The sequence below is a fragment of the Schistocerca piceifrons genome, chromosome 2 (genome assembly GCF_021461385.2).
Source record: "Schistocerca piceifrons isolate TAMUIC-IGC-003096 chromosome 2, iqSchPice1.1, whole genome shotgun sequence".
Classification (NCBI taxonomy): domain Eukaryota; kingdom Metazoa; phylum Arthropoda; class Insecta; order Orthoptera; family Acrididae; genus Schistocerca; species Schistocerca piceifrons.
In genome coordinates this window covers 1106512186-1106530447 of record NC_060139.1, presented here as the reverse complement: position 1 = coordinate 1106530447, position 18262 = coordinate 1106512186, and the positions used below count along the sequence as shown (strand labels likewise).

Here is an 18262-nt window from a genome sequence, read left to right as displayed (position 1 = left end):
AAAGATGGTGATTCTTCAGCAGAGCATTATTAAAGAAAATACATGAACAGGAAGTGAACATTGTGACGCATGAGGAGGTGTGACATAGCAAACTCATAAGAATGGTGGAGAAAGTAATCAACAAAAATACCAGAATGAGAAATATAATCTGGTGACGAATTATTATTTTGAAGAAAGAGCAGTTTGATAGTTATAGTGACTACAATGTTTGGCTGGTATTAAGACATTTGGATTTCAAACCTAGCAAGCATATGTATTTTCAGATGTTCTGAATGTAATATTCATTTTTTATTGTTTTCAAATATCAAGAGCTCAAGCTTCACAGTGTCTCAAAATACATATTGACTACAATTTCACTGGAAACAGGTAGGAGAAATGTGATCTTCATGCTGTTGTCCAGTGATACTGGGTGAGCCTTCCATTTGTTTTCAACTAGGGTTAACGTCATGATTAAAAGAAATGATAGTCGCTGGGTGTGGCATACAAGAAACATTTTTAAAGAAATGTCTTTTGGATTATAATGTCAAAATAATGATACAAATGCCTCATTTGCACTAAGTGTCATATACAGTACATGCGTATTTCTGCATTTTATTTTTTCATTGAGGTTTCTTTGAATAATATAGTTTATAATCAATAAAGCTATTATATGTCATGTTTTACCTCTCACATTAGATGATGTATCCACTCCTTTGTCATCAAGCAAGTCCAGTGATCCTCTCCTCACTCTGCTGTTGCTGCTTTCAAAATGCCGACTCTGAGTTTCGTAATGGTTACTATTACCATTATATTGTAAAGTTGGACTGTGTATAGGGCTTTTGAATGCTTGCGGACTTTGCCGTGAACTACTTTTGAAGTGTGTTGGGCTATGGATAGGGCTGTTTGAAGCGATCTAAAACAAATAATTTAAACATTCATTCAGTAAATTGTCATAAATTTTGTTAAACATTACAAACTGAGAGGCCATGGTTAATGTATAAAAGTATTTACTAACATTGCAGCCCCATCTGCTGAAGACATCTTTCCAAATAAAAACCCAGGACAGCAGTTGGCAGTGTTTTATGTCTGAAGATGTCTCATGGAGACAGGGAAAAAATTTCAGTGTCTTATGTCTGGAAATGACTCATTCAGGCACGGAATGAAATAGTATTATATACTTACCAAAGCCCTGCTGGCCTTAAGTTTTAATGGAAGGAAACACCAGCTGTGAAAGGCTTCATTGCATTAAAACTTTTCATATACAGGGTGTGATTCAAAAGTTTCAAGATTTAACTCAGAACTAGAAATTTATTGGACATTTGAGTACAGCACACTAAAATTCTTCAAAATAAGATCCTGCAGCATCAACACAGTGCTGCCAGTGCGTCTTCCACTGTTTGTAGCCCTTATGGAAGGCCTTGGGCATCATGCTGTAAAGGGCTCTCGTCAAAGCCTACAGGATGGCATCAATGGAGTCGAATCACTTCACTTTTAGGCCTGTCTAGAGTCAGGGGGAAGAGGAAAAAGTCACTTGGAGCCAAGTCGGGGCTGTAACGTGGCTGCGGCAGTGTTGTCATGTTGAACTTGACCAAAACTTCGGCAGCGGCACACGATATGTGAGCGGGCGCATTGTCATGGTGGAGAATCCAATCACCCTCGATCACCGGGCAGATGCGGCGAACTTGATCCCTCAAGCGGCAGAGCACTCCAGCGTAAAAGTCACCTGTGACAGACTGTCCATGAGCAACAAACTCCTTGTGATTCACTCCTTTACACACAAAACAACAACAACAACAACAACAACAACAACAACACTCAGGTCTGTATTTGTAGACCCAGGTCTCATCACCAGTAACCACTTTTTCCAGAAGGTTCAGATCAACATTCAACTGTCGGTGCATTTCCTGGCAAACAGTCATGCGCTGTTTCTTTTGAACCACCAACAAAACTTTTGGCTCCAGTTTGGCACACACTTTTTACATAATCAAATTCTCCATCATAATCCTCGACACCATACTCTGACTGAGTCCCAGTTCATTGGCAATTAATCTAGTACTAAGGCAATGGACATCCTTTAAAAGTTCCCGCACACTCTCCACATTTTGATCCATTCAGGTTGATGATGGCCTCCCAGAGTGGTCGTCATCTTCAACATTCCCGCGGCTATCTTTGAAAAATTTGTGCCACATGAAAACTATTGCATGGGACATGTCCTCTTCCTTAAAGGCCTCTTGAATCATACCTATAGTCTCCGTGGCGGTTTTGTTTGGTTGCACGCAAAACTTAATTGCACAACGATGCTCCAAGTGCTGCACAATTTTTGCCTCTCCCACTTTTCGACCGAGGTCAATGACATGCACTCACACTGCAAGTAATGCACTCTCTCCAGGGTTCCGGAAGCAACTGCTGCAGCGTCAGTTCTTTCCCTGAGACCCCCCATTACTTTCCCCACCCAGCAGAACCGGTCCACACGCGTTCCCCTACTCAGAAATGAATCAGTCTGGAAACTTCTGAATCACACCTTGTACACAATACTGGATCCTTATTATGCAATGTAATGTCCCTCTGCATTTCAAAGCTTCACACCTGATTTGAAGTTTTGCAATCCCTCTCTCTCTCTACTCAGATTGCCTCAAGGATATGCCTATAATTATAATGTCAGTTTTAAAACTTATATACAAAACAGAAACATTTGTCCTGTCTTATGACCTCCAGGATAACCGGACACAATGCAAGTGAAACAAGTGAATGGCCTTCCTCAAGGCCCTAGGACAAAGACCATGGTATCAATCTAGTTCATCTGCCAATTTCATATAGAAAACACAAGCAGACCAAAGAGTAAATGGTTATCAAAGCTTCTTTTAGACCATGACATTAACATCCTTTTAATACAAGGAACACACACTGCAGACAAAGCACACCTCCAGTCGAGAGGAAAAATCCCAGGGTACGGATTGATTGGTGCCACATATCACCTAAACTATGGCACCACTACCTACGCAAAGAAAAATATTGATAATGTGAAGCTTGTCTTCAGATTTGACAGTAATAATATTCATAACACTGCTATAAAAGTGGAGATTTAACTACCATTAACATAAGCAAACCTCCTGCTGTTTCCTGGCCAGCATATCAGCCTCCACTCATCGGCCACCCTGCCCTGATTGCAGGTGATTTTAATAGCCACCATACTGAATGGAAGTATAAAGAAAACAATGCAAATGGGCTGACTATTATGGAATTGGCAGAGATGCAGAACACGCACCTAATTTATAGCCATAAAGACATGGTATCCTTCAAACCAGCCAGATGGAGTTGGAGACAAATGCCGACCTATGTTTTGTTTCCACCGACCCAAGGGCTAAGCCAATCCTTGTTAACTGTCACATCGTTAGACACTTCCCGCAGAGCCAGCACAGACCAATCTTTCTTGAGGTGGGCATACAGATCCCCGTGATCCTTACATTTCCACTGCCCCAGTGGAATTTCTCCAAAGCTGACTGGTCTGGCTTTTCGAGAGACCTGGACTCTAACATATGATTCATACCTCCTCATCTTGAGCATTACCAAAAATTTGCTGACACAGTTATAAAGACCACTAAAAAACACACTCCTAGGGGTATTAGAAAGCAAGATGGAGTGAAGCTAGTGAATGGCTGCATGAGGACTACAAAAAGAGCAGAAGATCTGAAGTTGCAGATGACCTCCTGCATAGTCTGGATGAAGCTAGGAGGGTCAACTGGAGGAACACCATTGATAAACTGGATTTTAGAAGCTTTAGCAGAAAAGCATGGTCCTTCTGAAAAAACTAGGAGCTAATTCATATGTACCACAAACTAAATCAAGTATTACACTAGACCAAATTGCCAACAACATAGTCAAAATGTCTACAGCACCTGTCGATAAAGAACACTCATGTAAAATAAAGAAAGAACTCAACACATTAAAGAAAAACGGTTGTGAACAACAAGACTTGTCAAAACCATTCACAGTCACAAAAACACTAAAGGGCCTACAAGGCATAAGAAACGGCAAGGTCCCTGGTATCGACAACTTACACCCAGACTTCGTAACACACTGTAGACCTGAAACAAAAGAAGAGCTGACAAAATTTTACTCCCACACACTTCCAGTCAAGAGTTTGGCCAAAAGAATTCAAGAGGGCATAGATCATAGCTATCCTCAAAACAGGAAAGCCAGACAATAAACCAGAAAGCTATAGACCCAACACTCTCTTGTTGTTGTTGTTGTTGTTGTGGTCTTCAGTCCTGAGACTGGTTTGATGCAGCTCTCCATGCTACCCTATCCTGTGCCAGCTTCTTCATCTCCCAGTACTTACTGCAACCCACATCCTTCTGAATCTGCTTAGTGTATTCATCTCTTGGTCTCCCTCTACAATTTTTACCCTCCACGCTGCCCTCCAATGCTAAATTTGTGATCCCTTGATGCCTCAGAACGTGTCCTACTAACCGGTCCCTTCTTTTTGTCAAGTTGTGCCACATACTCCTCTTCTCCCCAATTCTATTCAATACTTCATCATTAGTTATGTGATCTACCCATCTAATCTTCTGCATTCTTCTGTAGCACCACATTTCGAAAGCTTCTATTCTCTTCTTGTCCAAATTTACCGTCCATGTTTCACTTCCACACATGGCTACACTCCATACAAATACTTTCGGAAACGACTTCCTGACACTCAAATCTATACTTGATGTTAACAAATTTCTCTTCTTCAGAAACGATTTCCTTGCCATTGCCAGTCTACATTTTATATCCTCTCTACTTCGACCATCATCAGTTATTTTGCTCCCCAAATAGCAAAACTCCTTTACTACTTTAAGTGTCTCATTTCCCAATCTAATTCCCTCAGCATCACCTGACTTAATTTGACTACATTCCATTATCCTTGTTTTGCTTTTGTTGATGTTCATCTTATACCCTCCTTTCAAGACACTGTCCATTCCGTTCAACTGTTCTTCCAAGTCCTTTGCTGTCTCTGACAGAATTACAATGTCATTGGGAACCTCAACGTTTTTATTTTTTCTCCATGGATTTTAATTCTTACTCTGAATTTTTCTTTTGTTTCCTTTACTGCTTCCTCAATATACAGATTGAATAGCATCGGGGAGAGGCTACTACCCTGTCTCACTTCCTTCCCAACCACTGCTTCCTTTTCGTGCCCCTTGACTCTTACAGTTGCCATCTGGTTTCTGTACAAATTGTAAATAGCCTTTCACTCCCTGTACTTTACCCCTGCCACCTTTAGAATTTAAAAGAGAATATTCCAGTCAACATTGTCAAAAGCTTTCTCAAAGACTACAAATGCTAGAAACGTATGTTTGCCTTTCCTTAATCTTTCTTCTAAGATAAGTCGTTCCAATATTTCTACGGAATACAAACTGATCTTCCCCGAGGTCGGCTTCTACCAGTTTTCCACTCGTCTGTAAAGAATTCGCGCTAGTATTTTGCAGCTGTGACTTATTAAACTGATAGTTCGGCGATTTTCACATCTGTCAACACCTGCTTTCTTTGGAATTGGAATTATTATATTCTTCTTGAAGTCTGAGGGTATTTCACCTGTCTCATACATCTTGCTCACCAGGTGGTAAGAGTTATGTCAGAACTGGCTCTCCCAAGGTCGTCAATAGTTACAATGGAATGTTGTCTATTCCCAGGGCCTTGTTTCGACTCAGGTCTTTCAGTGCTCTGTCAAACTCTTCACGCAGCATCATATCTCCCATTTCATCTTCATCTACATCCTCTTCCATTTCCATAATATTGTCCTCAAGTACATCGCCCTTGTATAGACCCTCTATATACTCCTTCCACCTTTCTGCTTTCCCTTCTTTGCTTAGAACTGGGTTTCCATCTGAGCTCTTGATATTCATACAAGGGGTCCTCTTTTCTCCAAAGGTCTCTTTAATTTTCCTGTAGGCAGTATCTATCTTACTCCTAGTGAGATAAGCCTCTACATCCTTACATTTGTCCTCTAGCCATCCCTGCTAAGCCATTTTGCACTACCTGACAATCTCATTTTTGAGATGTCTGTATTCCTTCTTGCCTGCTTCATTTACTCTATTTTTATATTTTCTCCTTTCATCAGTTAGGTTCAATATTTCTTCTGTTACCCAAGGAGTTCTACTAGCCCTCGTCTTTTTACCTACTTGATCCTCTGCTGCCTTCACTACTTCATCCCTCAGAGCTACCCATTCTTCTTCTACTATACTTCTTTCTCCCATTCCTGTCAATTGTTCCCATATGCTCTCCCTGAAACTCTGTACAACCTCTGGTTCTTTCAGTTTATCCAGGTCCCATCTCCTTAAATTCCCACCTTTTTGCAGTTTCTTCAGTTTTAATCTACAGTTCATAACCAATAGATCGTGGTCAGAGTCCACATCTGCCTCTGGAAATGTCTTACAATTTAAAACCTGGTTCCTAAATCTCTGTCTTACCATTATATAATCTATCTGATACCTTCTAGTATCTCCAGGATTCTTCCATGTATATAACCTTCTTTCATGATTCTTGAACCAAATGTTAGCTAAGATTAAGTTATGCTCTGCGCAAAATTCTACCAGGCGGCTTCCTCTTTCATTTCTTAGCCCCAATCCATAATCACCTACTATATTTCCTTCTCTCCCTTTTCCTACTCTCGAATTCCAGTCACCCATGACTATTAAATTTTCGTCTCCCTTCACTACTTGAATAATTTCTTTTATCTCATCATACATTTCTTCAATTTCTTCATCATCTGCAGAGCTAGTTGGCATATAAACTTGTACTACTGTAGTAGGTGTGGGCTTCGTGTCTATCTTGGCCACAATAATGCGTTCACTATGCTGTTTGTAGTAGCTTACCCGCACTCCTATTTTTTTATTCATTATTAAACCTACTCCTGCATTACCCCTATTTGATTTTGTGTTTATAACCCTGTATTCACCTGACCAAAAGTCTTGTTCCTCCTGCCACCGAACTTCACTAATTCCCACTATATCTAACTGCAACCTATCCACTTCCCTTTTTAGATTTTCTAATCTCCCTGTCCGGTTAAGGGATCTGACATTCCACGCTCCGATCCATAGAACGCCAGTTTTCTTTTTCCTGATAACGACGTCCTCTTGAGTAGTCCCCGCCCGGAGATTCGAATGGGGGGACTATTTTACCTCCGGAATATTTTACCGAAGAGGACGCCATCATCATTTATCCATACAGTAAAGCTGCATGCCCTCGGGAAAAATTATGGCCGTAGTTACCCCTTGCTTTCAGCCATTCGCAGTACCAGCACAGCAAGGCCATTTTGGTTAATGTTGCAAGGCCACGTCAGTCAATCATCCAGACTGTTGCCCCTGCAACTACTGAAAAGGCTGCTGCCCCTCTTCAGGAACCACACGTTTGTCTGGCCTCTCAACAAATGCCGCTCCGTTGCGGGTGCACCTACAGTACGGCCATCTGTATCGCTGATGCACGCAAGCCTCCCCACCAACGGCAATGTCCATGGTTCTTGGGGAAGGAACACTCTCTTAAGTGTAGCATATACACTGCTTGAGCATCTCCTTTACAACAGATTAAATCCAATGATACTGGAATCTCTGTCTGTCAACCAAGCTAGCTTCAGAACCAGTTGAAACTGTGAGGATCAGGTCCTCGCATTAACAATATTCATTGAGTGGGGCTACGAACTGACACGGGGCTATGAACAACACCCAAAAAGTTGTGCGGTTTTCGTTGATTTGACAGCAGCACATGACACTGTCTAGAGATAGGGTCTAACATTTAAGTTCCTAAAAGCTACTAGATGTAAAATGATGACATCTCTTTTAGAGAACATGTTGTCAAATAGAGTCTTGCAAATCTCAAAGGGTGGCTCTTTCAGCAAATCAAAATTCCTGAGTAATGGTATCCCCGAGGATCAGTGCTTGCACGTCTGCTGTTCAATCTCTATGTAGCTGACCTACCAACCACTTCATCCAGAAAATTTATTTACACAGATGACATCATTCTTGCATGCCAGCCTACTAATATGACTGCTCTTGAACAGACTATCACCCAAGATCTGGAATTTATGACTGAATACTTCAGGAAATGGTGACTAATCCCAAGCGCACTTAAAACGGAGACCTCATGCTTCCATCTAAATAACAGGCTTGCTGGAACACCTCTACACTGTGCTTCCTTACAATTCCCATCCAAAATATCTGGGAGTAACATTGGAAAACACCTATCAAACCTGGCTGCAAAACTGAAATCCTGAAACAAGATCCTCCACAAATTAGTGGGAATGACCTGGGGAACTGGTGCAGAGATACTCTGTACCACCGCTGTAGGCTCGGTCTACTCAACAGCTGAATATTGCGCATCAGTGTGGCTAAGCAGCCCGCACTTGGGAAAAGTAGACGTGATACTAAATCAGGTGATGCGAATAATTGCTGCAGCTATTAAAACCACTCCACTCTACTGTCTACCAGTCCTCAGGAACATTGACTGCCTGATACACTCCTGGAAATGGAAAAAAGAACACATTGACACCGGTGTGTCAGACCCACCATACTTGCTCCGGACACTGCGAGAGGGCTGTACAAGCAATGATCACACGCACGGCACAGCGGACACACCAGGAACCGCGGTGTTGGCCATCGAATGGCGCTAGCTGCGCAGCATTTGTGCACCGCCGCCGTCAGAGTCAGCCAGTTTGCCGTGGCATACGGAGCTCCATCGCAGTCTTTAACACTGGTAGCATGCCGCGACAGCGTGGACGTGAACCGTATGTGCAGTTGACGGACTTTGAGCGAGGGCGTATAGTGGGCATGCGGGAGGCCGGGTGGACGTACCGCCGAGTTGCTCAACACGTGGGGCGTGAGGTCTCCACAGTACATCGATGTTGTTGCCAGTGGTCGGCGGAAGGTGCACGTGCCCGTCGACCTGGGACCGGACCGCAGCGATGCACGGATGCACGCCAAGACCGTAGGAACCTACGCAGTGCCGTAGGGGACCGCACCGCCACTTCCCAGCAAATTAGGGACACTGTTGCTCCTGGGGTATCGGCGAGGACCATTCGCAACCGTCTCCATGAAGCTGGGCTACGGTCCCGCACACCGTTAGGCCGTCTTCCGCTCACGCCCCAACATCGTGCAGCCCGCCTCCAGTGGTGTCGCGACAGGCGTGAATGGAGGGACGAATGGAGACGTGTCGTCTTCAGCGATGAGAGTCGCTTCTGCCTTGGTGCCAATGATGGTCGTATGCGTGTTTGGCGCCGTGCAGGTGAGCGCCACAATCAGGACTGCATACGACCGAGGCACACAGGGCCGACACCCGGCATCATGGTGTGGGGAGCGATCTCCTACACTGGCCGTACACCACTGGTGATCGTCGAGGGGACACTGAATAGTGCACGGTACATCCAAACCGTCATCGAACCCATCGTTCTACCATTCCTAGACCGGCAAGAGAACTTGCTGTTCCAACAGGACAATGCATGTCCGCATGTATCCCGTGCCACCCAACGTGCTCTAGAAGGTGTACGTCAACTACCCTGGCCAGCAAGATCTCCGGATCTGTCCCCCATTGAGCATGTTTGGGACTGGATGAGGCGTCGTCTCACGCGGTCTGCACGTCCAGCACGAACGCTGGTCCAACTGAGGTGCCAGGTGGAAATGGCATGGCAAGCCGTTCCACAGGACTACATCCAGCATCTCTACGATCGTCTCCATGGGAAAATAGCAGCCTGTATTGCTGCGAAAGGTGGATGTACACTGTACTAGTGCCGACATTGTGCATGCTCTGTTGCCTGTGTCTATGTGCCTGTGGTTCTGTCATTGTGATCATGTGATGTATCTGACCCCAGGAATGTGTCAATAAAGTTTCCCCTTCCTGGGACAATGAATTCACGGTGTTCTTATTTCAATTTCCAGGAGTGTATATGACGATGCAACATACTTGTAAGAGAATTTAAAAAGATCTCCAGTAATACAGCCCTGCTAGTCCACCAGAACCTTACTGTATTTAGAAGACTCAAATCCAGAAATGGCCCTGTGAAGCCTGCACAGCAACTTTTGAGCCAAAACTACAATGGCATTGAAATCTGGTAAACAGACTGGAGAAACAGAGCCAATCCAAAATGGCATACTTTATTTGAGACACCCAACCATCCAGCGGGCTTTCAGCTCTCAAGGAAAACCTGGGTAACACTGAACAGAGTACCGACAGGTCACCGCTGATGCAGATCCTTGATGTACAGGTGGAACTTGAGACCTGACCCTGGGTGTGACTGTGGTGCCAAAGAACAAACCACAAGCTGTGGAGTGGCTGTAGAGTCTACGTGTGGAATTGTGATTGCTGAAAATACTGGAATCTGAACGTTATGCAGTCTTACTGTTTTGTAATATACTTATACATTTATTGTGATATGCCAATGTTCAATCTACATTATTTCATTATGTTTGTATCCTATATTTTAACTTTATATATTCTCTATTATGCTGTTTAATGTAGTGTGTCATGCCATAAGCTAAATAAATATATAATTGTTCTGTTCCATAATAAATTTTATGGTGTTCATTAATATGCAAAACTGGCACACTTTCTGTCAAGAACTTTTTGACATAGGGGGTACCTCCTGTCCCCCCCCCCCCCCCCCACACACACACACACACACACACACACACACACACACACAGAGAGAGAGAGAGAGAGAGAGAGAGAGAGAGGACATGAATAATATATTAATCAATTACAATACTTACAAATATCTACTTACCTTATTGAAAGTGGGACTTGATGTAGTTCCCGGTTTATATATCGGACTGAATCCTGGTTTATTAAATGCAGTGGGACTGCTGTGGTTTGGACTGCTCTTTTCTCGGTCATGGTGCAAAGCCCCTCCAATAGGACTTGGAGAATTCTGTATTACTGGGCTGGGCCCTCTTCCGTTAGCTGGGCCTCGTGAGGGAGAACTTATACGTTCTTCAGAAATGTGTGTACGGTTCAGGCGATGATCAAGAGAACTGAAGCCGAGTTCTGTGTCCAAATAAAAAGTTACATATTTCAAAATGTAGGTCAAACAATAATTTAAACTCCTGGATGGAACATACCAGATAGCACACTCACAGTGATCATGCAAAACATGCATTTGGATGTGTGTGTGTTTGTTTGTTTGCGTGTGTGTGTGTGTGTGTGTGTGTGTGTGTGTGTGTGTGTGTGTACTGTTGCTATAAAAAAGGGGAAGAACTCAAAAGGTAGTATGAATACTGTTTTATGTTACATGTACCTGTGAACCACACATTGGTTTGCTACAGGTGAGAGCCTGCCTTCCAATTATTTTACATATTTTTTGAAATGTATGTCATAATACAAAAATCAATACTGTGATCAGTGGTACTTATAGGCTGATATTATAGTTAAAAACATAAATGCTTGAATTTGACTTCTACAACACATTAGAACAAACTGATAAATTAAGAACAAAAGTCCTTTCAGAATGTAAATAATTTAGGACTAAACGAGACCACTCACCAAAAAGCAGAAACACTGAGTTGTTGATGGGCGTACACAAAAGACAGAAAAGTTGTTAAAACACACACACACAAAACATGTGCATAAGTGCACCTGTGTCCATACATGTTGCCTGCTGTCTATCTACCCAACAACATGAAGGGGCACAGGTGCACTTACACACCTGTCTCTCTCTCTCTCTCTCTCTCTCTCTCTCTCTCTCTCTCTCTCTCTCTGTGTGTGTGTGTGTGTGTGTGTGTGTGTGTGGTTAATATCAATGAAAATAATCAATATTTGAAAGTACAATGTAATTGGATAGATAAAACAGTTACTCACTACACAGTGGCGGGAGAACACGCATAAAAAAGGTATTACCAATGCAAGCTTTCAGATACAGTGGCTCCTTCTTCTAGCAGAAAGGAAGAGGGGTGAAAGAAAAGGGCTGGTGAGGGTTAGGAAATGGAGTACAGTTCAGAAAAGTCACCTGGAGCCCTGGGTCAGGGTAGACTTACAGAACAAGTTGAGAAGGAAAGACTGACTGTGGGAGACTGCACTGGATGAGATTGGAAAACATGAGTGCTGAAAGGAGGAAGATAAGGTATTATGCAAGACAGAGATTACTGCTAAGACATCATGCATGAGTTAATAAGTGCAAAAAAACTATTACAGAGAGGTGGTTGATGTTGAAAAATAGACAACTCAGGAAATGAAAGATGCAGAACACCAAAATGGAGTGAAGAAAGGAATAGTTACTGGACAAAAATGATGAGAAAAAAGAAATTAACATAAATTAAAGCCAGGTGGATGGTGGTTGTAGTGCCAATTCCCACCTGCGGAGTTCTGGGAAACTGGTGTCTGGGGGAGGAATCCATACGGCACACGCGGTGAAACAGGTACTGAGGTCATGACTCTCATGTTGTAGTGCATGATCTGCAAAAGGATATTGTGTGTAGTCAGGATACACTCTCTACCTACGCCCATTCATCCTAACTAATAACTTGATGGCAGTCATGCTGACATAAAGGTAAAAGACCAAACAGTACTTACATTACAGGTGGTATATTACATGTGTCATTTCACAGGTGGCTCTGCATTTGATAGTATATGTTTTGCCACTTACAGGACTGGAATAGGTGATGGTAGGAGGGGACGTAGGGCAAGTCTTGCAGCAGAGATGGTGATACAGCTAGGAGCCCTAGGGTAGGGAGATGGGTACAAAAGCAACGTAGGGTCTGCAAAGGATATTGCAGAGATCGGGAGGGCAACAAAAAGCTATTCTGGATTTGGTGCACAAAATCTGACAGAATGGACCTCATTTTAGGCATGATTTTAGGAGGTCATGGACTTTTCAAAGTTGCTGATTAGTACCATCAGTAGAAGGATACTGCTGAGTGACCAGTAGTGAACTCGTAAGTGATGTTTTGGAGTGATCAGCAGTATCAGGATTGGATGTGATGGCCCGGGTAGTTACATCCAGTAAAACTGAAGTGAGAATGGTGGTGTATTGCTGTGAACAGTCTGTATCCAAGCAAATATGTTTGCTTCAGATGCCAAAGATGTATTGGAGGGACCATTTGGCATGGAAAGGATGGCAATTGTCAAAATGAAAGTACTGTTGTTTGTTAGCAGATTTAATGTACCTGGCCTTCAGTGAGGATGAGATCAACATCAAGTCTATCCTTAATTTATGTTAGTTTCTTTGGTCTCGGCATTTCTGCACAGTAACTGTTTCTTTCTTCATTCCATTTCAGTTTTCTACGTCTTTCATTTTCTGTCCTGTCTTTCTTCGCCATCCCCTCCCATCTGTATCTCACACAATGCACTTAGCTTTCTGCTCTTATTAACTCGTGCATGATGTTTTAGCAGTAATCTCTCTCTTGCATATTACCCTATCTTCCATCTTTCAACTCACAGGTTTTCAAATCTCATCTGGAGCAGTCCCCAGCAATCAGTCTTTCCTTCTCATATCATCTGGTAAATCTTCCCTGAGCCACAGTTCTGGGTGACGTTTCTGGACTCTACCCCATTTCCTAACCCTCATCAGAACTTTTCCTTCATCCCTCTTCATTCCCTTTCAAGCATTCTGCCAGAACAAGAAACCACTGGCTCCAAAAGCTTGCCTACATAATACTTTTTTATGTGTGTTCTCCTGCCACTGCTTGGTGGTAGACTTTTTATTTATCCAATTACATTAGGTTTTTATGTTTAGTTCGTTATTTTATTTCACCTCTTTATGAAGCTCCAAACGATAAGTGTGTGGATGTAGGGTGCTATATGCGCACTAGAACCTCTGACAGTTGATCTATGACATGGTTGAAAATGAATCATTTTATTACACAGAGTGAATTTACAGCACTTAAGCATAGTTACAATGTCAAGAATACAAGAATGCACTTAAGTCTCTTTCAAAGATCCTCTCCTTGGAACATCACACAGGTTTTGACCTCTCGAAGCTCTCTTATGTTCCAGCAAGTGAATATCCAACCTTTTGTTTTGAATTCTTGTATTTATCATTCAAAATCACAACAATTTTTTAATACAAACAGTATTCACATTTTTAAAAAAGGAAAACACATGTATGCCATTCACAATATTGCATTTCAAAATAAAACCAAATTCTGGATAGCAGAATGGAGCATGCCGTGTCAAACATTCAATACAGAAGAGAAGTTTCCCTTACATTCACACCACATTCAGAAGCAGCAATTTACTCAGTGTCATCAAACCAAAACACAAGCTAATCTTGACTTCACATAGTATTTAACAGTTTGCTTACTACATGGAGATGAACTTAACTTACTTCAAAACGTTTAGTTGGTCGCTGCATCAGCATGTGGATTTAAGGTCTAGAATGCATTGTTTCTTTGGTTTGAGAGCAATGGAATTCAGAATACTGTATGACGCAACCACAACAGATGCAAAAAATTGTCTGAGTGACGAATTTTGGCTATGCATTTATAATGACAACAGTTTAATTAACAATGTAGGAAAAGATAGATTGTTACTTACTGTAAAGAAGACAATTAAGTTGCAGACAGGCACAATTAAATGAACCTTACATAAAGCTTTAAGCAACAGCTTTCATCTGCAAAAGAGAAATCTCACCATTCATACACACAAGCAAGCACATCTATTGCACACATCTCAGGTCAGAATGCAAAGATTATGTGCGATGCAAGAAGCGATCTGGACGGGGACTGGGAATGGGAATGGATAGTGGGGAGAGAGACGAATGCTGTCTGGTGGAGTGTACAGGGACTACAATGTCAACAAGCACAGTGTGAGACTGTAGTGCCCCAAGAATTTTACGAATGTCTGGAGTCAGTTGTGTTCCAGCCACTTTGAACACACGTTATTTTGTAGTGGGTTGTAGCATAAACAGATACACACTGCTGCAGAATGTTGTTTGTGCAGGCTAACCGAGAAAGAAAACCAAAACCAGGCCAACAAGTGACGCGCTTGGCTGTAGCAAAGAAAAAAGAAAAACTTCCGGCCCAGAATTCCATGGACGAATTTCATGCACGAAAAAACATTGGTGATTGTTGTGTGTTGGGGAGAGACAACAGAAGAAAAAAAAAAGATTATTATTAATAGTGACTTGGTCTCGAGCAGACGGACATGTATATTAGTATTGTATCATTGAGAAAAAATGTTATTTAATTTGGAGGAATTCAGTCGTGTGGGAATGCCCTAAGAAAGTGTGGGCTTACTGTTTAATGTGGCAGTGAAATGGTATATTGAATTTTGAATATAGAATATGTTAATAGCAACTGAATTTTGAGAGAGTCTTTATTTGGACTAGATAATAGGATTTTGGAATAGTAGATGAATTTTCACCTTCTTCAAAATACAGAATCTTCGGAGAAGAGTTTGATGCAAGTAAAAGATGCCGGAGCTGCAAGGAAGCTGAGCCTGTATCCGGCATTTAGATAAGTTCACACGGACAGTCCAAGGAGCGCAGCTCTAAGTTTTAGAGAAAATACAACGGGGCACTGCATAATGTGGTGACCGGTAATGAAAGGACCTGTGAAGAAGGTGGAAGATAAATGAAATCAAGTTGAAAAGATTGACGAGTGTTGCCATAGCGACGAGTAATAGCGAACAAGATTCGAAGATATTTATCGAAAATTGTCCTGTTGGTTAGTGGTGATAGAAGCAAGGAAATCGAGTAGAACGAACACCACAGTCAATCCATTAATTCACAAATGCTGCCGCCGCCATTCAAAAACGCTAACACTGCCGTCTACAATGCTGACACCGCCTTCTACAATGCTGACGCCACCGTCTACAACGTCGACACCACTGTCTACAACTCTGACGCTGCCATCTACAAACGCTGCCGCCGCCGTCTACACCAACACCGACGCCGCTGGTAGCAGATTGTCAAGTCACACCGGGTGAGCGAACTTTGACTTTTGTTCAATTGTGCCGTCTAAGACTTGTGAGTAGGGGGTACTTGACTCGACTTAAGGTTACGAAGAATAAGAAGGAAGGGGATAATCAACAATCAGAAGAGCATGTTGGGACAATGCAGATAGGAAACCGAGGACTTAATTTGGGTGAATTAATGAAGTTTATCAAAAGTCAGTTTGAGTCACAGAACACAAGACAAGACGAACTGAAGGCAGAATTAAATTCTAAACTAGATTTACAGAATTCAGAATTAAAGTCTAAATTAGATTTACAGAACACTCAAATGCAACACCTCAAGTTAGACTTGAAGAAAGAATTGTCTGACTCTCTAAGTGAAAGAGTAAATATTTTGTTTAAAGGCTTAGAGGAGAGACAGGAGAAATTATTTATGGGAAATAGCCCAGAAATTAGAGTATGATGTTGACTGGAAATGTAGTAGCCTAGAAACCAGAGTCAACGAAAATTTTGATTCCTTGAAAGATGTCTGCAAGGTCACATTTTATGTGGTTAAACAGGAATTAAGTAACATTAAAACAAATGTACATAAACAAGATAAATAACTCCCATTAGTTCAGGTGCAAATTTCAGGAGTTAGCCCACATTTAGAAACTGTAGAACAAAATCTCAAAGAAAAGTTAACTACAACTGAGTTGATCAATCTAACCAGTATAGAGGAGCAGGTGGATGAGCTAATAGAACGAAAACTGGAAGAAAAATTAAGCGTTAACATTCCTTCACCTATAATGACCTCGAGAGCACAATTCTCATCTAACCTCGGTCCAGTAGCCATGCAGGAATTTGTGCCCAGCAACAGCTGTGGAACAGTGGGTAACACTGTACCGACCTTTGGAAATGGGCCCGTGGTTGCTACCCGTGAGGAAAATGTGGAGCGATCTGGACCCAGGGCCGGGGCCCAGATCATCAAAATTCATCGAGAGGCCTAAACAGGAGTTTACAGGTTTCCTTTATGCACAGAGTACCTACAAAAGAGTGGTTGCTGCAGGAGGAAACGAATGAAATAGCTACAACACCGCACCCTATAATAGAAGGAGAAATAGAGAAACACAAAATAGAAATATTTATCGATTCTGGTAGTGAAGTGTCTCTAATTTCTAAAGAATATTTTGATACATTAAAGACTAAGAATAATTTACCTGTATTACTTGTAACAAGTGTATATATCATTGGAATAATGGGAAAGAAAAGCAAGGTTGTTAAGAACGAAACCTTAGCCAACTGCCAAATAGGTAATCTGAATTTTCGACAACCTTTATTAGTGGTAGAAAACATCAATAGAAAGGTATTGTTTGGCATAGGCTGGTTAACTAATTTCAATGTTATACTAAATTTTGATGAAAACTGTATTTATGTGGGAGAACTAAAGGAGAGGCAGTGCATTATTCGTAACTGACAGAAATGGGTATATACAAACAACTGAACACCAGCGATTACAGCTTACTGCATCAGCTCAGTTGTCTCCAGAGATAAAATCAATGTTTACACCATATCAACGAGACGATTTCAGCTAGAAGGTAAATGAATCAGAAGTATTAAATGCCGAACAGTAGACAGATTTAGTAAAAATTTTGTCCAAGTACGATTCGGTATTCTCAGAGAATCCCGGTATCATTAGTGATTACGTGTGCAAGTTTAAAATTAAGGATGAGACTCCGTTCTTTTGCAAACCTTACCCGATACCTGTGAGCCTTAAGGAAGCTGTAAGAGAAGAGATTAATAAAATGATTGATCAAAATATTGTTGAAAGAAGTATGAGTGTTTATAATAATCCCATGGTAGTAGTGAGGAAAGCTACAGGTGGAGTATGATTGGTGCTAGATGCCCATACTCTCAATCGGCATATTGAGACCGAACGAGATCGTCCCATAAATATAGATGAATTACTCACTAAGTTTAAGAATGCCAAGTATTTCAGTTTGGCTGATTTGACTGCTGGGTACTGGCAAATCTGGTTACATCCTGATTCGAAAAAGTACATTGCTTCTTTGTTTGATGGAAAATCTTACCATTTCAATGTACTACTTTTTGGATTACATGCATCTGTATCAGCATTCATCAGAGCTCTGGATAATGTGATTGGACAAGAGTTATTAAGAGAACTAGTTGTTTATGTAAATGACATTTTGATTATTTCACCTACTTGGGAAGAACATTGTAGGATATTGGACAAAACTTTAAAAAGATTTAAGGAAAAGGGTATCACTTTAAAGTTAAGTATTTGCGAGACAAGAGTTGAAGTTCTTATGCCATATTATAGGAGTAACAGGCATTAAGTCTCACCCCGAGAGAATTGAAGCTATTAAAAACTGTCTATCTCCTCGAAACATTAAACAACTAAAAGGGTTTCTGGGAATGGCAGGTTACT

General features: G+C 41.7%; 1 protein-coding gene across 1 annotated transcript in view; it reads right to left on the bottom strand.

Annotated features, from left to right (window-relative positions):
• Positions 1-18262, bottom strand: part of LOC124776913 (filamin-C-like) — a 542943-nt gene that overhangs the window by 88256 nt on the left and 436425 nt on the right. The window contains exons 13-14 of the mRNA XM_047252124.1: positions 10733-10992; positions 664-892 (exon numbers count right to left, since the gene is read on the bottom strand). Of these exons, the coding sequence (XP_047108080.1) occupies positions 664-892; positions 10733-10992 (489 nt within the window). The remainder of the gene's footprint in view (positions 1-663; positions 893-10732; positions 10993-18262) is intronic.